Source organism: Macaca mulatta, chromosome X (genome assembly GCF_049350105.2).
Source record: "Macaca mulatta isolate MMU2019108-1 chromosome X, T2T-MMU8v2.0, whole genome shotgun sequence".
In the NCBI taxonomy this organism is placed as follows: Eukaryota; Metazoa; Chordata; class Mammalia; order Primates; family Cercopithecidae; genus Macaca; species Macaca mulatta.
In genome coordinates, this window is record NC_133426.1 from 24,297,813 (window position 1) to 24,312,623 (window position 14,811).

Sequence of the window (14,811 nt, forward strand, 5' to 3'; positions counted from 1 at the left end):
TAGCACTTACTGAGTACTTACCAACTAAAATAGGATAGCATCTCATTCTCCCAACAGCCATGCCCATTTTACCAATTAGGAAACTGAAGTTCTAAGCAGGTAAGAAAATGACTCACACATATAATAGATAGTAGAGCCACGTGTCTGCCTGCCTGATCGTCTTACCACCTCTTTATAGCAGAGAAAGTAAGTGAGGGATTGGGCGCAGTGTGTGAGCAAAACAAACTGGAGGAAAGGACCATCGAGTTCATTGTCACCGCCTCCCAAGCATTACCACATCCTGAAGCACAGCCGTTTCTTTCTCGAGTTTGTTTAGTTTTTATCTTCCCCATTTAAGATCATCTAAAAGTGAAAAGGAAAAAAGAGAGCTGACACTGAAAAGTCTCTTACAGAGTACAAAGATGTTTGTGGTCAGTTTCCTATGAGGCTGAAATAAAACTCAAAGCTGAAAATAAAGACAACAGTACATGGGTAAATAAAAAATTGGGGATGCTTAATAGCCATTGTCTGGGCTTGAGTTCTTTGATTTGTTTACCCTCACTGAATTTTCTATGATTAGATGCTAGTCCATGGTTCTTAGGCCTGGCTGCTCGTGAGAATCATCTGGGGAGCTCCTAAAATGAGTGACACCTGCTCCCCACATAAACCAATTAAATCAATCGCTGCGGGTAGGAGTCTAGGTGCTGGTGCTTTTGGGTTACCCAGGCGATTGTGTAACAATAGTCTTCCAGAGTTAAAACCACAGTGTTAGATCTGGTGAAATTTTTGCCCAAGAGCTATGAACCACTTTAGGGGATAGAGTCTGTAAGTGAGATGCCAAAGGTTAACACTGAAGTCATTCTGGAGTCCATCAGCATTAGTTGAAAGTTCTGGATTTGGAATGAAATGGAAACTAAGAAGCACTGGGAAATTGCCAAGGCATAGTCATTGCCTTTGAGGAGCTCATAGATAAATGAGAAGCTGGGACAAATACATAAATTTATATATGCTAGCCAGAAGGATGAATCATATGATTTTGTGGTATCTTTTCTGCTGTCCCTACCTCTCCCTTAAATGTTTTTGAAATAAGGGTGGTTTCTGGGAACAGGTAAGGTTTGTTAACCCAATTGTCCTTTATCCGAAATGTTGTTGGAGGCTTTCTGGATGGAGATCACGAAGAGAAGAACAAAATGTAAATGTGCATACCTTTTTTCTTTTTTTTTTTTCTTTTTCTTTTTCTTTTTTGACGGAGTCTCCCTGTGTTGACCAGGCTGGAGTGCAGTGGCGTGATCTTGGCTCACTGTAAGCTCCGCCTCCCGGGTTCATGCCATTCTCCTGTCTCAGCCTCCTGAGTAGCTGGGACTACAGGTGCCTGCCACCTCACCTGGCTAATTTTTTGTATTTTTGGTAGAGATGGGGTTTCACCATGGTCCCGATCTCCTGACCTTGTGATCTGCCCACCTCAGCCTCCCAAAGTGGTGAGATTACAGGCGTGAGCCACCGCGCCCAGCGCCTTTTTCTTGACTTCCACCTTTTTTCCTTGGCTGTTTACTCCTAGCACTGCTTTCCAGAGTTGTCTTAGAATTTACATTAGTAGGCAAGGTTAGTGTATGATAAATAACTGTATAGAGAGACAAATAAAAATCTTAGCCTCTTAGACTAATTCTTTGGGAGCTTGAGCTTAGAGATTGATGTGGCTTGGCTCTGTGTCGCTACCCAAATCTCATGTTGAATTATGATCTTCAGTGTTGGTGGTGGGGCCTGGTAGGAGGTGATTGGATCATGGGGGCAGATTTACCCCCTTGCTGTTCTCATGATAACGAGAGAGTTCTCATGAGATCTGGTTGTTTAAAAGTGTGTAGCACTTCACCCTTCGCTGTCTCTATCCTGCCACCATGTGAAGATGTGCTTGCTTCCCCTTCGCCTCTGCCATGCTTGTAAGTTTCCTCAGGCCTCCCCAGCCATGTGGAACTGTGAGTCAATTAAACCTCTTTCCTTCATAAATTACCCAGTCTCAGGTAGTTCTTTCTAGCCACATGAGAACAAACTAATATGGAGATTATCCGTAATTTTCCCAATTTTACACATGAGAAAGTAGAAGCCCCACGTAAGGAAGAGACTGTCCCAATCATCAGCTAGTTGTTGGTATAACATCTTGGCCACCTCTTCCAAAGGGAACGAGAAATTATTCTTTTTATGAGGCTAAGGGAACTTACATTTGTGTGCCACTCTCTGCTAAACACAATAGTAGTTAGCTGTAATTCTCACCGCATCCACATAAAGTAAGTGTTTCCATTTTTTGGATGAAGAGTGTAAAGCTTAGATAGTTTAAGTCTCTTACCTAAGCAAAGTTAGGGGCAAAGCCGTGGTTAAAATTCAGGTAGAATGAGGTAGGTTGGTTTGTTTTTTGGAGACAGAGTGTTCCTCTGTCGCCCAGGCTGGAGTATGTGGTGTGATCTTTGGCTCACTGCAACCTCCTCCTCCAGGTTCGAGTGATTCTCCTGCCTTAGTCTCCTAAGTATCTGGGATAACAGGCACCTGTCACCACGCCTGGCTAATTTTTTTTTGTATTTTTAGTAGAGATGGGGTTTCACCATGTTGTCCAGGCTGGTCTCGAACTCCTGACCTCAAGTAATCCGCCCACCTTGGCCTGTCAAAGTGCTGGGATTACAAGCAAGATTGAGCTTTTAAACCTATGCTCTTTTCAGTTTAACATAGTATACCATTGTCCCCAATGCAATTATTTATAGCAAATATAGTCTCTATTAGCAATGCTGAGGTTTTGTCTAAATTTATTCTGTTACACAATCAGGAAATGGTATAATCTAATGCTTATCTAATTTTATTATTTCAGAACTATCAGATTGATACATACTCCACTTACAATGAAATAATTCTACTTCTGAAAACCGCTACTTGTTAGTCTGCATTATCATCTCTGGGAATATGAGAAGCAGTATATGCAGACTTGTACTCCAGTCTTAATTTCTGGTGCCTACCAGCAGCGTGAACCTGGGCAAATCACTTAATCCCACTATACTTCAGTGTCCTTATCTACAAAATAGAAATGCTAGTGGCTAATCATAGGGTGGTTGCATTGATGACACTGAGAACGTATGGCATAGTGCATAGCACATGATAGGTGCTTGGTAGATGTTGGTTATGAATTTACTGTGAGAAGTTAGTGACAGCATTTCCTGGATGAAGTCAGCTTTCTGCTAAGAATAAAAACTGGGTAGGGAGCTCTTAACCTTGAATGTTAATTATCTTCAAGTTTGTTGGCTGAAGGTCTCAGTTGTATAAAACTGATCATTTTCCAAGAAACATAGCACTTTCAGCTCTTTTGTACTTTGAGTATGACTTGCTTTGGATTCTCTTTGATCACTGTGATGGCTAACTAAACAATTTGCCTCAGTTAACCTCAAATATGAGTACAGTGTGACCATTAGCTGTTCCTGCTTCCATGACAACAAGGCATCCTGTAACTCACCAATTTACCATTAGGACTAGATTCTAAACTCCCTTCTGGAATTAGGTTGATATGGATGCATGGCGGCTTTGGCTGCATAGTGCTTGTTACTCACATGCTCCAGCTGGTCACAGCTTTATTTGTGACATCTGTTCTGAACACATCATGTCTCTTCTTTTCCACTCTCTGGCCTGACACACCATATTGACTGTTACTGCCACTGTATTATTGTCTTCCTACCTCCCTTTTGGCTCTTCTCATGATCTTAAGGATTGAATACCCTTAACCAAATATATAGAATGAATTGACCTGTAAGAGGGATTTACCATTACCTACAAATGTTATCTTGAACCCCTGAATTTTATTTGCTATGTTAACTTTGTAACTGAACTTATTGGGTGTTTTAATTTTCAGTTGTGATCAGAGATTTTTTGTGTGTGTGTGTTTGTATGTGACACAGGCTCTCACTCTGTCACCTAGGCTGGAGTGCAGTGGTGCAGTCTTGGCTCCCTGCAGCTTTGACCTCCCGGGCTCAAGTGATCCTTGCATCTCAGTCTCTGAGTACCCAGGACTATAGGTGCACACCACCGCATCTGGCTAATTTGTGTATTTTTTGTAGAGATGGGGTTTCACCATATGCCCCAGGCTGGTCTCGAACTCTTGAGTTCAAGTGATCCTCCCACCCCGGCCTCCCTTTGGGATTACAGGTGTGAGCCACCACACCCAACCAGGAAATTTTTGTTGTTGTTGTTGAGACAAAGTCTCACTCTGTCGCCCAGGCTGGAGTGCAGTGGCATGATCTTGGCTCACTGTAACCCCCACCTCCCAGGTTCAAGCGATTCTCATGCCTCAGCCTCCCAAGTAGCTGGGAATACAGGCACGTGCCACCACACCTGGCTAATTTTTTTGTATTTTTAGTAGAGATGGGGTTTCACCATGTTGCCCAGGCTGGTCTCGAACACCTGAGCTCAAGTGATCCTCCCACCTTGGCTTCCCACTGGGATTGCAGGTGTGAGCCACCGTGCCCAGCCAGGAAATATTTATTGAATACCTACAATGTACCAGGTATTGTACTAATGGACTCGTCAATCTTTTGAGCAATCATGATACAGGACGTAGAACTCATAGAACTCAGTGACCGAGGCAGTGGCAGAGGGCATTGCCCTAGCGGAGGGCACAACTTCTGGGCCCACAGAGAAATCCATTCACAGCTTGCTTTGGCTTTGTTATACAGAGCAGCAGTTTTCTCACTAATCTGTGTAGATATATATTTCAAAAGAGCAGACAAACAGGATTTCTAAAGAGAGAGGATCAAGGGACTACTACCTTGATTAAGAACTCTGTCCCAATCACCTTGGTACCCCCTTTTCCTATCAGAAGAACAAAAATCATTACATGAAGGGTACCACAGGTATCAGACCCCATTAGGAAGCTCTGCATATAGTAGCATGTTTTGTATGAGATTTTTGTATTTTTTTTTTAAAGAACAGAACGATTCTAGTTATAGGAAGATTTTTATTAGTTAGTTTGCCGTATTTGCTTTATTTTTCCCTATTCCCCCCACCCCACATACACATGCTTTATGCTTTTTTGCTGAAGCATTTGAGAATAAATTGCAGACATCATGCCTCTTTACCCCTAGATACTTAAGTATGTATGTCCTCAGCTTAAGGGCATTCTCCTAATAACCATGATACAGTTATTACCCTTGGGGAATTCATCATTGATGTAAAAATAAAATGGACCATCTAAATTTCCCTTAATGGGGCCAGGCGCTGTGGCTAACACCTGTAATCCCAGCACTTTGAGAGGCTTAGGCTGGTGGATCACCTGAGGTCAGGAGTTCGAGACCAGCCTGGCCAACATGGTGAAAACCTGTGTCTACTAAAAATACAAAAATTAGCCGGGCGTGGTGACGCACATCTGTAATCCCAGCTATTTAGGAGGCTGAAGTAGGAGAATCTCTGGAACTTGGGAGGAGCAGGTTGCAGTGAGCTGGGATCATGCCACTGCACTCCAGCTTGGGCGACAGAGCAAGACTCTGTCTCAAAAAAGTAAAACTAAAAAAAAAAATAAATTTCTCGTAACGGCTGCCGGTTCCTGTATTGGACAACTCTCGGGTCTAGAACACTCTCAGAAGGCACTGCAGCAGAGGCGGCTGCTGAGCATGGTGCTGCAGAGCCCAGGGTGGGGGGCAGGAGACTCCCACCTCAGCAACGCAGTAGACCAGTAGCGGGCAGGAGTGACAGGAAGGCTGGCTGGGTGCAAACAGGAGAATGAACTAAAAGTCTGTAGACAGAAGGGCCACCCTTTGTTCTGACCTTGAGACAAAACCTGACTGTCCATAGAAGAGTGCTTTAAAATATAATTTAGCAATAAATCATCTACAACCCCCCATTAACATCCTAGAGAAGATCACATTTTCCAAAGATGGCCATGAGGATACTTTTCTACAGTGTGACCTTGACACCTCTCTGTCAGGAGCGGGAGTCGAAATTTCCTTCTGGAGTCTGGGCAGGCCCTGGCTACTTAGCCTAATTGATTGTGTTAGACATAGGCCAGCCGTGTGACTTCTGAGCCTGGGTCATAAAAGGCCATGCGGCTGCTGTCTTTCACTGAAGTGATGGAAGGATCCAACTAGCCCGAGGCTGCCGTGATGTGAGGGAGCCCAGGAAGAGGCCACCCCAAGCTGCTCAGATGTGCAATCCTAGTTGCGAAGTCATCTGGCCCAAGCATCAGACTTAGGAGTGAAGGGGCCTTCGGATGCTTCCAGACCCAAGATCTAGTCAACCTGCAGCCTTCGAGTTTTTCCAGCTGAGACCCAGATAAGCCATCCCTTCTGCGTTCTGTCTAAATTCCTGACTCACAACATCTGTGAGTGTCATAATAGGGACATTGGGCTGAAAGAAGGCATGTAATATCTGGATGCTTGGAGGCATTGAATTTGATAGGGAATAAAGTGTGTGTGAAGTCCCCAGTCTTTGGCTCTTTGTCTCTGAAGTTCTGACTTATTCTTTTTTTGGTTTTTTGAAATGGGGTTTCACTGTGTCACCTAGGCTGGAGTGCAGTGGCACAATCACAGCTCACTGCAGCCTCGACCTCCCAGCTCAAGTGATCCCCCTGCCTCAGTCTCCCAAGTAGCTGGAACTATAGTCACGCACCACCATGCCCAGCTAATTTTTAATTTTTTGTAGAGACTGGGTCTCCCTATGTTGCCTGGGCTGGTCTTGAGCTCTTGTACTCAAGCAGTCCTCTTGCCTCAGCCTCCCAAAGTGCTGGGATTACAGGCATAACTGACTCACTGTGATTAATAATAATAACCAAACCATGGTCTGGCCTAGAGTGGAGGCAGCCCCAAGTTTGGCAGATTCCAAATCTGTAACCTATTTTGATCTCTTCTTAGATTCAGGAATAAATTTTCTTGAACAAAGGAAAACTCTTAAGCTCTTAAGACAGTGAGAAACTGCTCATGAAGCAAAACAAACATTTTAAAAGTAGAAACTAAGTTTTTAAAAAAGGGATTCTTTGAAGGACATTCACAATCATTTGGTAGGTCTCCATTCACATGTCAGGTTGTTTCTTCTGAAGGACTATTCAATTAATCATTGTTTAACCCTAGTAAATCCAAAACTTAATGACTTATTCTTAAATTCAGTGTTTTCAACAGATTGAAATCTTATAACTACAACTGGAGAAAAGAAGTTGAAGAGCTCACCTCCACACATGGACATAAACATGGGAAGAACAGACACTGCAAACTACTAGACAGGGGAGGGAAGTGGGCGCGGGTTGAAAAACCACCTGTTGGGTACTGTGCACACTACCTGGGTGCAACATCCCCATGGAACAAGCCTGTGCATGCACCCCCTGTATCTAAAATAAAAGTTGAAAATTTTTTTAAAAAGAGCTCACCTTGGCCGGGCGCGGTGGCTCAAGCCTGTAATCCCAGCACTTTGGGAGGCCGAGACGGGCGGATCACAAGGTCAGGAGATCGAGACCATCCTGGCTAACCCGGTGAAACCCCGTCTCTACTAAAAAATACAAAAAACTAGCCAGGCGAGGTGGCGGGCGCCTGTAGTCCCAGCTACTCGGGAGGCTGAGGCAGGAGAATGGCGTGAACCCGGGAGGCGGAGCTTGCAGTGAGCTGAAATCCGGCCACTGCACTCCAGCCTGGGTGACAGAGCGAGACTCCGTCTCAAAAAAAAAAAAAAAAAAGAGCTCACCTTAAAATAATATGTTCTCAGTTATATTTTACAAATTTTAACATGGTTAATGGGAAAAATACATTGCCAACTCAGACATTTAGTTGGTGATATTAATGAAAAGCATTTATTTGATGATATTAATAAAAATTATCAGAATGAGCTGGATCATTCTGTTGGGTTTTTTTGGTGCCTTGCGAGTAATTTTTCCATGTATTACTCTTTATCTCATTATTGCCACTCCCAAACCACCCCCCAGCCCCCACCATCTGCTAAAGCTGAACAATGGACAAAGAAAGCCTTCAAGTAATCCAGACAGAGGAGACTCTACATTTTAGGAGGCATGGTCTCTGTTGATTGAAGACAGTGTAAAATATGTCCTTAGCCTCTGCTTTAATTAAAAGGTACTTATTGTCAATCGCTTGAACCTAGGAGGCAGAGGTGGTAGTGAGGTGAGATCCCGCCATTGCACTCCAGCCTGGGCAATAAGAGCGAAACTCCATCTCAAAAAATAAATAAATAAGTAAATAAAATAAAAAAGAAAAAGTTTCTTATTATCAGGTGACTTGATTAACTGAAGAAATAATTATTTTTTCTGCCGCCTGTAAATTACTCGAAAAGAGGATTAAAGCCAAGCCAGGGTTATCAGCCACTACGGAAACCAGGTGTAAAGAAATATGTCTGTGAGCTCCTGCTCGCAGGCGGCTAGCTAAACGCTCCTGGCTACCTCCTGGTCCAACCATCGGGAAGGCTCCCTGCATTAAATTGAAAGTCATTTGTATTTCTGTGTCTACTCATCCTAGGTCTTGGTGAATGTGAAGCTGTATGGGACCTTTCTAGACAAAGCAAATCATACCTTTTGCAAATACAGTAATTGTCTCCAGCTTCCCAATAAAAGGACAAAGTATAAAAAATAAACAGAGGCCAGGCACAGTGGCTCACGCCTGTAATCCTAGAACTTTGGGAAGCCGAGGCGGGTGGATCACCTGAGGTCAGGAGTTCGAGACCAACCTGGCCAACATGGTGAAACCCCGTCTCTACTAAAAATACAAAAATTAGCCGGGCGTGGTGATGGGCGTCTATAATCCCAGCTACTTGGGAGGCTGAGGCAGGAGAGAATCGTTTGAACCTGGGAGGCTGAGGTTGCAGTGAGCCAAGATCGCACCACTGCACTTCAGCCTGGGCAACAGAGCGAGACTCTGTCTCAAAAAAAAAAAAAAAAAAATCAACAACAAACAAAGAAAAAAACAAACTTCTGAAAGCATGATCTATTCTTTGAATAAATCATTGAGAAGCTACCATAGGCGAGGCACTATAATATGTGCTATGAGGGATACAGAGACAGATAAAAGTTTCTTTCCACATGAGTTTTATAACAGACTGATAATCCAAGGAAGCTTGAAGAAAATGCTTCCTGAAATTTGGTTCTCTAAGACCATGCCTAGTAGTTGAGTTTTAATTATTGCAGAATCATCAGATGAACCCAGGGAGTGGGTTCTCAGGGCTAGCAGTAACTGACAATTCGATTGTGTATCCCATGGCCTCAGACTATTCTGTTTGAGTATCATCAGCATCATTAGTGATTTCTATTTAATTAGCCTCTTTTCTAAGTTTTAAGAATATGTGACTGTTAAATATTGTGGTTTATTAAATTTTTATTTATGGAGATGGGGGTCTTGCTACATTGCCCAGGCTGGTCTCAAACTCCCGGCCTCAAGTGATCTGCCCATCTCAGCCTCCCAAGTAGCTAGGATTACATGCGTGAGCCACTGCCTCTGGTTTAAATGTTAAGCACATTTTAACCCTCACCAAATCTCTGTGACGTAGATACTGTTCTTATTTTATAGGTGGTTATAATGAAGTTTAGAAGTGTAAAGAAACTTACCCCTGCTCATGAAGCTTGTGAATGCTCTAGTCAAGATTCAAACCCCAATCAAACTTCAGCACCTGACCTTTGTCATCACCAGCCCACAGGACCATAGGCTTTTCTCTGAATCCTGAACTCCAAAAAACTGAAAATTGAATTTCTTTTTCATATATTTGCTGCCAGAACTCATTTTCTAGCAAAACCAGACCTGAACTGACTTGATTACATAGTCTTTATCGTACTTACTGGAGATGTTCATGTATTTCACTGCAGCTATGTTGTGGCTCTCTAATACTCTGTATTGTACAATGTATGGTATAGACTCCTTTTTACCTTCCTAAAATTGGAAAACCTTTAAATTCTGAAACCATCTAGATCTGCAACTTTCAGAGAAGAGATGAGAACCTGACTGCGGCCACCTCACGCCTGCCAGCCAGCTCTCACTGCTCACGACATGCTTGTATCCTGTGGCTCCTAACAGGCTGCCAACTTGGAAATTTAAACATGTATACTTTCATTACCCCCAAAAACTCATAATTGTGAAAAAATTATTAGTTCATACTGATACTCCCAGTTTCAGTTTAACACCAGAATTCTTCTACTTCTTCCCTATTCCAGAACTTCCTTTTTCCTGTTAAAGAAAAAAAAAAAATTGGCTAGGCGTGGTGGCTCATGCCTGTAATCCCAACAGTTTGAGAGGCCAAGGCGGGCAGATCACCTGAGGTCAGGAGTTCAAGACCAGCCTGGCCAACATGGTGAAACCCTGTCTCTACTAAAAATACAAAAATTAGCTGGGCGTGGTGGTGGACGCCTCTAATCCCAGCTATTCCAGAGGCTGAGGCAGGGAGAATTGCTTGAACCCGGGAGGCGGAGCTTCCAGTGAGCCAAGATCGCACCATCACACTCCAGCCTGGGTGACAGAGTGAGACCCTGTCTCCAAAAAAAAAAAAAAAGGAAAGAAAAAGAAAAGAAAAAAAATTATCTGATACTTGTTAAAGATGGTAGGGAAGGCTTTATTCAAGAGGGACCCCTATAGTGGGAGTTTTTCAGTAGTGGGGAGAGATCAGGCTGATCTCCTAGTGCAACAAGGACAAGTGGAAATTTATAGCCAAGGAGCAGGGTGTGGGTCAATGGGTGGAAAGTTACTAAGAGGAAAAGTCCAGGTTGGAGGGGATTCTTGTTGAAGGCAGGCCAGGGTGATAAGATATCGAGGGTAGGGGGATCAGACACCAAGGGTAGGGGATTTTCACTGAAATGACTCAGCAGGATTTTTGCTAAGACTGGACTAAGCAGGTCAAGATAGAACCCAAAGTCGAGGCCTAGTCAAAAAGAAGACTCAGAGCCAGATGCGCTGGCTCACGCCTATAATCCCAGCACTTTGGGAGGCTGAGATGGGAGGATCGCTTGAGCCCAGGAGTTCGAGACCGGCCTGGGCAACATGGCAAAACCCCCTCTTTACTAAAAATACAAAAATTAGCCAGGTGTCCCAGCTACCTGGGAGGCTGAGGTGGGGGAATCACTTGAGCCCAGGAGGTTGAGGCGGTAGTAAACCGTGATTGTGCCACTGCACTGCAACCTGGGTGACAGAGTGAGACCCTGTCTCCAAAAACAAACAAACAAATAAGCAAACCCAGGAGAACCTGGTTCAAGTTTGGTCAAAGGAGAGAGTCTTTGTCATCCCACAGTGAGAACATCAATGTTTCTTTTGTGATTTAAAGAGAATTTCCTTTCTGTTTAACCAGGATGCAAAGTATTTCTCCCGGCATGTGAAAAGCTAGACTTATATTTTAACTTAGATAATAGGGAATTCATTTTATAATGAGATTCACTATGATAAATAGCAGCATTTTTAGTGCATTTAAAGTTAAAGTTATATTCATACAGAACCTTTTAGGAATAATATACGGATGCTCCTTGACTTACAGTGGGGTTACATCCTGATGAATACATCATAAGTCAAAAATATTGTAACTCAAAAATGCACTTGGCCAGGCATGGTGGCTCATGCCTGTAATGCCAGCACTTTGGGAGGCCAAGATGGGTGGATCACTTGAGGTCAGGAGTTCGAGAACAGCCTGGCCAACATGATGAAACCCTATCTCTACTGAAAACACAAAAACTAGCCGAGCATTGTGATGGGCGCCTGTCATCCCAGCTACTTGGGAGGCTGAGGCACGAGAATCGCTTGAACCCAGTGGGTGGAGGTTGCAGTGAGTGGAGATTGTGCCACTGCACTCCAACCTGGGTGACAGAGTGAGACTCTGTCTCAAAACAAAAAAGCACTTAATAATTAGATAAACCCATCATAAAGTCAGAAGATTAAACAATCAAGAAATCATAAATTGAACTGTTTTAAGTTGGGGACTGTCTCTATATTATTTGAAGCAAAATGACCAGAGCTAGTTGGACGTGGTGGCTCACGCCTGTAATCCCAGCACTTTGGGAGGCCGAGGCGGGTGGATCACAAGGCCAGGAGATCGAGACCATCCTGGCTAACATGGTGAAACCCCGTCTCTACTAAAAATACAAAAAATTAGCCCAGGCGTGGTGGTGGGCGCCTGTAGTCCCAGCTATTTGGGAGGCTGAGGCAGGAGAATCGCTTGAACCCAGGAGGCAGAGGTTACAGTGAGTCGAGATCGTGCCATTGCACTCCAGCCTGGGTGACAGAACAACACTCCGTCTAAAAAAAAAAAAAAGACCAGAGTCATTTTAAATGTTAATTGCCTAAGGCCAAATGAATGTGTATAGAATAGATGTTGGAAGGTCATTGCGGGGGCATTTCACCCCTTCCCCTCTTACTTGAAGTGGGTATTTGGGGATTAAGGTCTTTATCACAGTGAAAGTACAAAGGAGAAAAGTGAATCATCAATTAGTTAAAAGATTTACCAAAGGCCTTCCATATACTCACTTAGGATGAGGGAAATGAGGAATGGATTATTTCAGACTTTCATCTTTTATTGTAACTTTTTTGAGAATGGAGAAGTGGGTCAGGGATGAGTGGGGAAGAAAGGTTCTGCAGATGACTTTCTAGACTAGGTTCTTTTTTTCAAGTTTTATTTGGTAGGGAGAGCAAATGAATAAACCAGAATGTGACTGGAAGTGTTAGAAAATTGGATTTACTTCTGAATCTCTGACTTGCTGCCTTCATGACCTACAGAAGAATAAGGAGAGTTTGGTAGAGAAAATTGTTAAATGAGCTCTGCTCATCTCTCTCTGGGCCTGGCCACGATGTTGCCCATTTCTGTGCAGCTTCCAGGGAATATGGAACAGCAAAGAGGCCTAGGCAGGGCGAGGGAGATGGGATGGACTCCTCAATACCACGGAGACCAGGAGGACCAGTGTTTGTCCAACACTTGCTCCGTGTCATCCTCCATGCACGGTATCACATTTAGTCCTTACACAAACTAGCTTTATCCCCGTTTTACAGATTAAGGCAGCTGAGACTCAGAAGTGAAGAAGCTTACCAAAGTTTTCACAACCTGCAAATGGAGGAATTGGGGCTGGAGGACATTTGTGTCTCCAAAGCTCATGCCTTTTCTATCAGGCCCTCCACCACCAGCCACCATGGAGTTTCCAGCAGGGCTGGGGGTTGCAGGCCAGGCTGATGCTAGAACTCTTCTTGCCACATGACAGCAGAGGAAGGAGCTCAGGTTTCCTCTTTTAAGTGGCCAGGTATGTTTCCTCTCACGGCATCTTGTTTATGTAAATTTTATGCACAGCCAGTTCAGGGAAGCCTCCAGAAGGCACTGACCTCCTTCCTTATGGTTACAGTGAGTCGAGATGTGGCACAGTAGATCCCTCTGCCTCTGAGTACACCCAGGAGATAGTTTCTCTGGCATGTTTCTCTGGCACATGCCAGCCCTGTGTCTCAGTCAGAGCCTCTCCTCTGGAATCACAGGGTCTCTGGGGTCTGTGGCTACTTCCCAGAGGGGCAGAGCTATGGTCCCTGAAGAAACACACTGTAGGAAAATCTTAGGAAACAGTTGGCACACACAGTAGGTGAATATTTGTGAAATGAATGGATCCGTTGCCTCCTGGAAAGCCCTATGAACGGGAGTGGATTTACATGTTCTGTTACTTTTGTACTTGGCAGTTTTCCCACGGTATTTATTTGAAAACAAGTTCAGATTATATCCCAGGTCACTTTTATATTGCCGCTGGTAACGCTAGGAACGTTTTTGTGTTAAGAAAAAAAAAAAACAAACAAAACTGCTTTCAAGGTTGCCTCTTGTAATGAATGTTCTTTTTCTCTGCTAATTAAATTATTTTCTTCAACTTGCTATTTCAAAGGATAAAAATTCAACTAGAGACTGCAGGATTATTTAATTTTCTCTTTCCAACCAGTAGTAACCGTGCTACCATGGGAGCACTTTATTTCTCCATCTGTTAGACTATAAAATCATGGAACATTTTTCATGTCTTAATAGGGAGAGATAATGCATGTGAGAAAACTTCATATATGTTTCTACGAAAGGAACTTCCTGTGCGGCTGGCTAACACAATGAGAGAAGTTAATCTTCTGCCGGATAATTTACTTAACCGCCCTTCAGTGGGATTGGTTCAGAGTTGGTAAGTAAACAATGTGGCTTAAAATGGATCTTCCCACAATGCTGTGAACATTTGGCAGCGGGACCATTCTCTGTAAAAGTGCACATACTGCCCATCTGGGGAATGAGTCATTTGGGATAGCTGGATTTTCCATGCAATTAAAAGTTTTTTTTTTTTTTTCTTTATGTGCTGTTTGTTTTAAAGTTGTTTTAATTAAAATGCTTGTAAATTATACTAGACACTTTCTTGAGTTTTTCTTGTGTGTGGTGGGATTGCACTTTTTCTGACAGGGCATCTGCTGCTTTTATCAAGTCTTAACCTTACTCCTTTTGTTTTCCTTGTAAAGACATTCCTTGAAGTCAGTGCTTCTTGTAGAACAAATTAAGTCATTTAAAGGGGAACCTCAGATTGGAAAAATATCAGTTCCCTGCTGTGCTTCATTTGCTCCATGAAAAGTAGGGAAAATTTTGACAGAGTATAACGTAAACTTAAATCAGTTATAGCTCTGATGCTTGAAGCATATGTCATTTAACTGAAGACGTTGAATTTGTGACGCAAAGTTACCCGCTAGGTAAGCAGGGTGAGATCAATGAATGGTAGGATGTAAGAGCAAGTGGTGTGTTTTTAGAAAGGGATTTGCATATACAGTGTTTGAGAAACATTTGCAGGTCTACTCTGTGTTTTAAAAGCAAGGTAGAGGCCGGGTGTGGTGGCTCACACCTGTAATCCCAGCACTTTGGGAGGCT

At 43.3% G+C, this 14,811-nt stretch overlaps 1 protein-coding gene across 1 annotated transcript in view; it reads left to right on the forward strand.

Moving 5' to 3' along the window:
* The window catches only part of PDK3 (pyruvate dehydrogenase kinase 3), a 73,917-nt gene that overhangs the window by 14,485 nt on the left and 44,621 nt on the right, over positions 1-14,811 (forward strand). Inside the window, exon 2 of the mRNA XM_015127111.3 lies at positions 13,945-14,086. Coding sequence (XP_014982597.1) covers positions 13,945-14,086 — 142 coding nt within the window. The remainder of the gene's footprint in view (positions 1-13,944; positions 14,087-14,811) is intronic.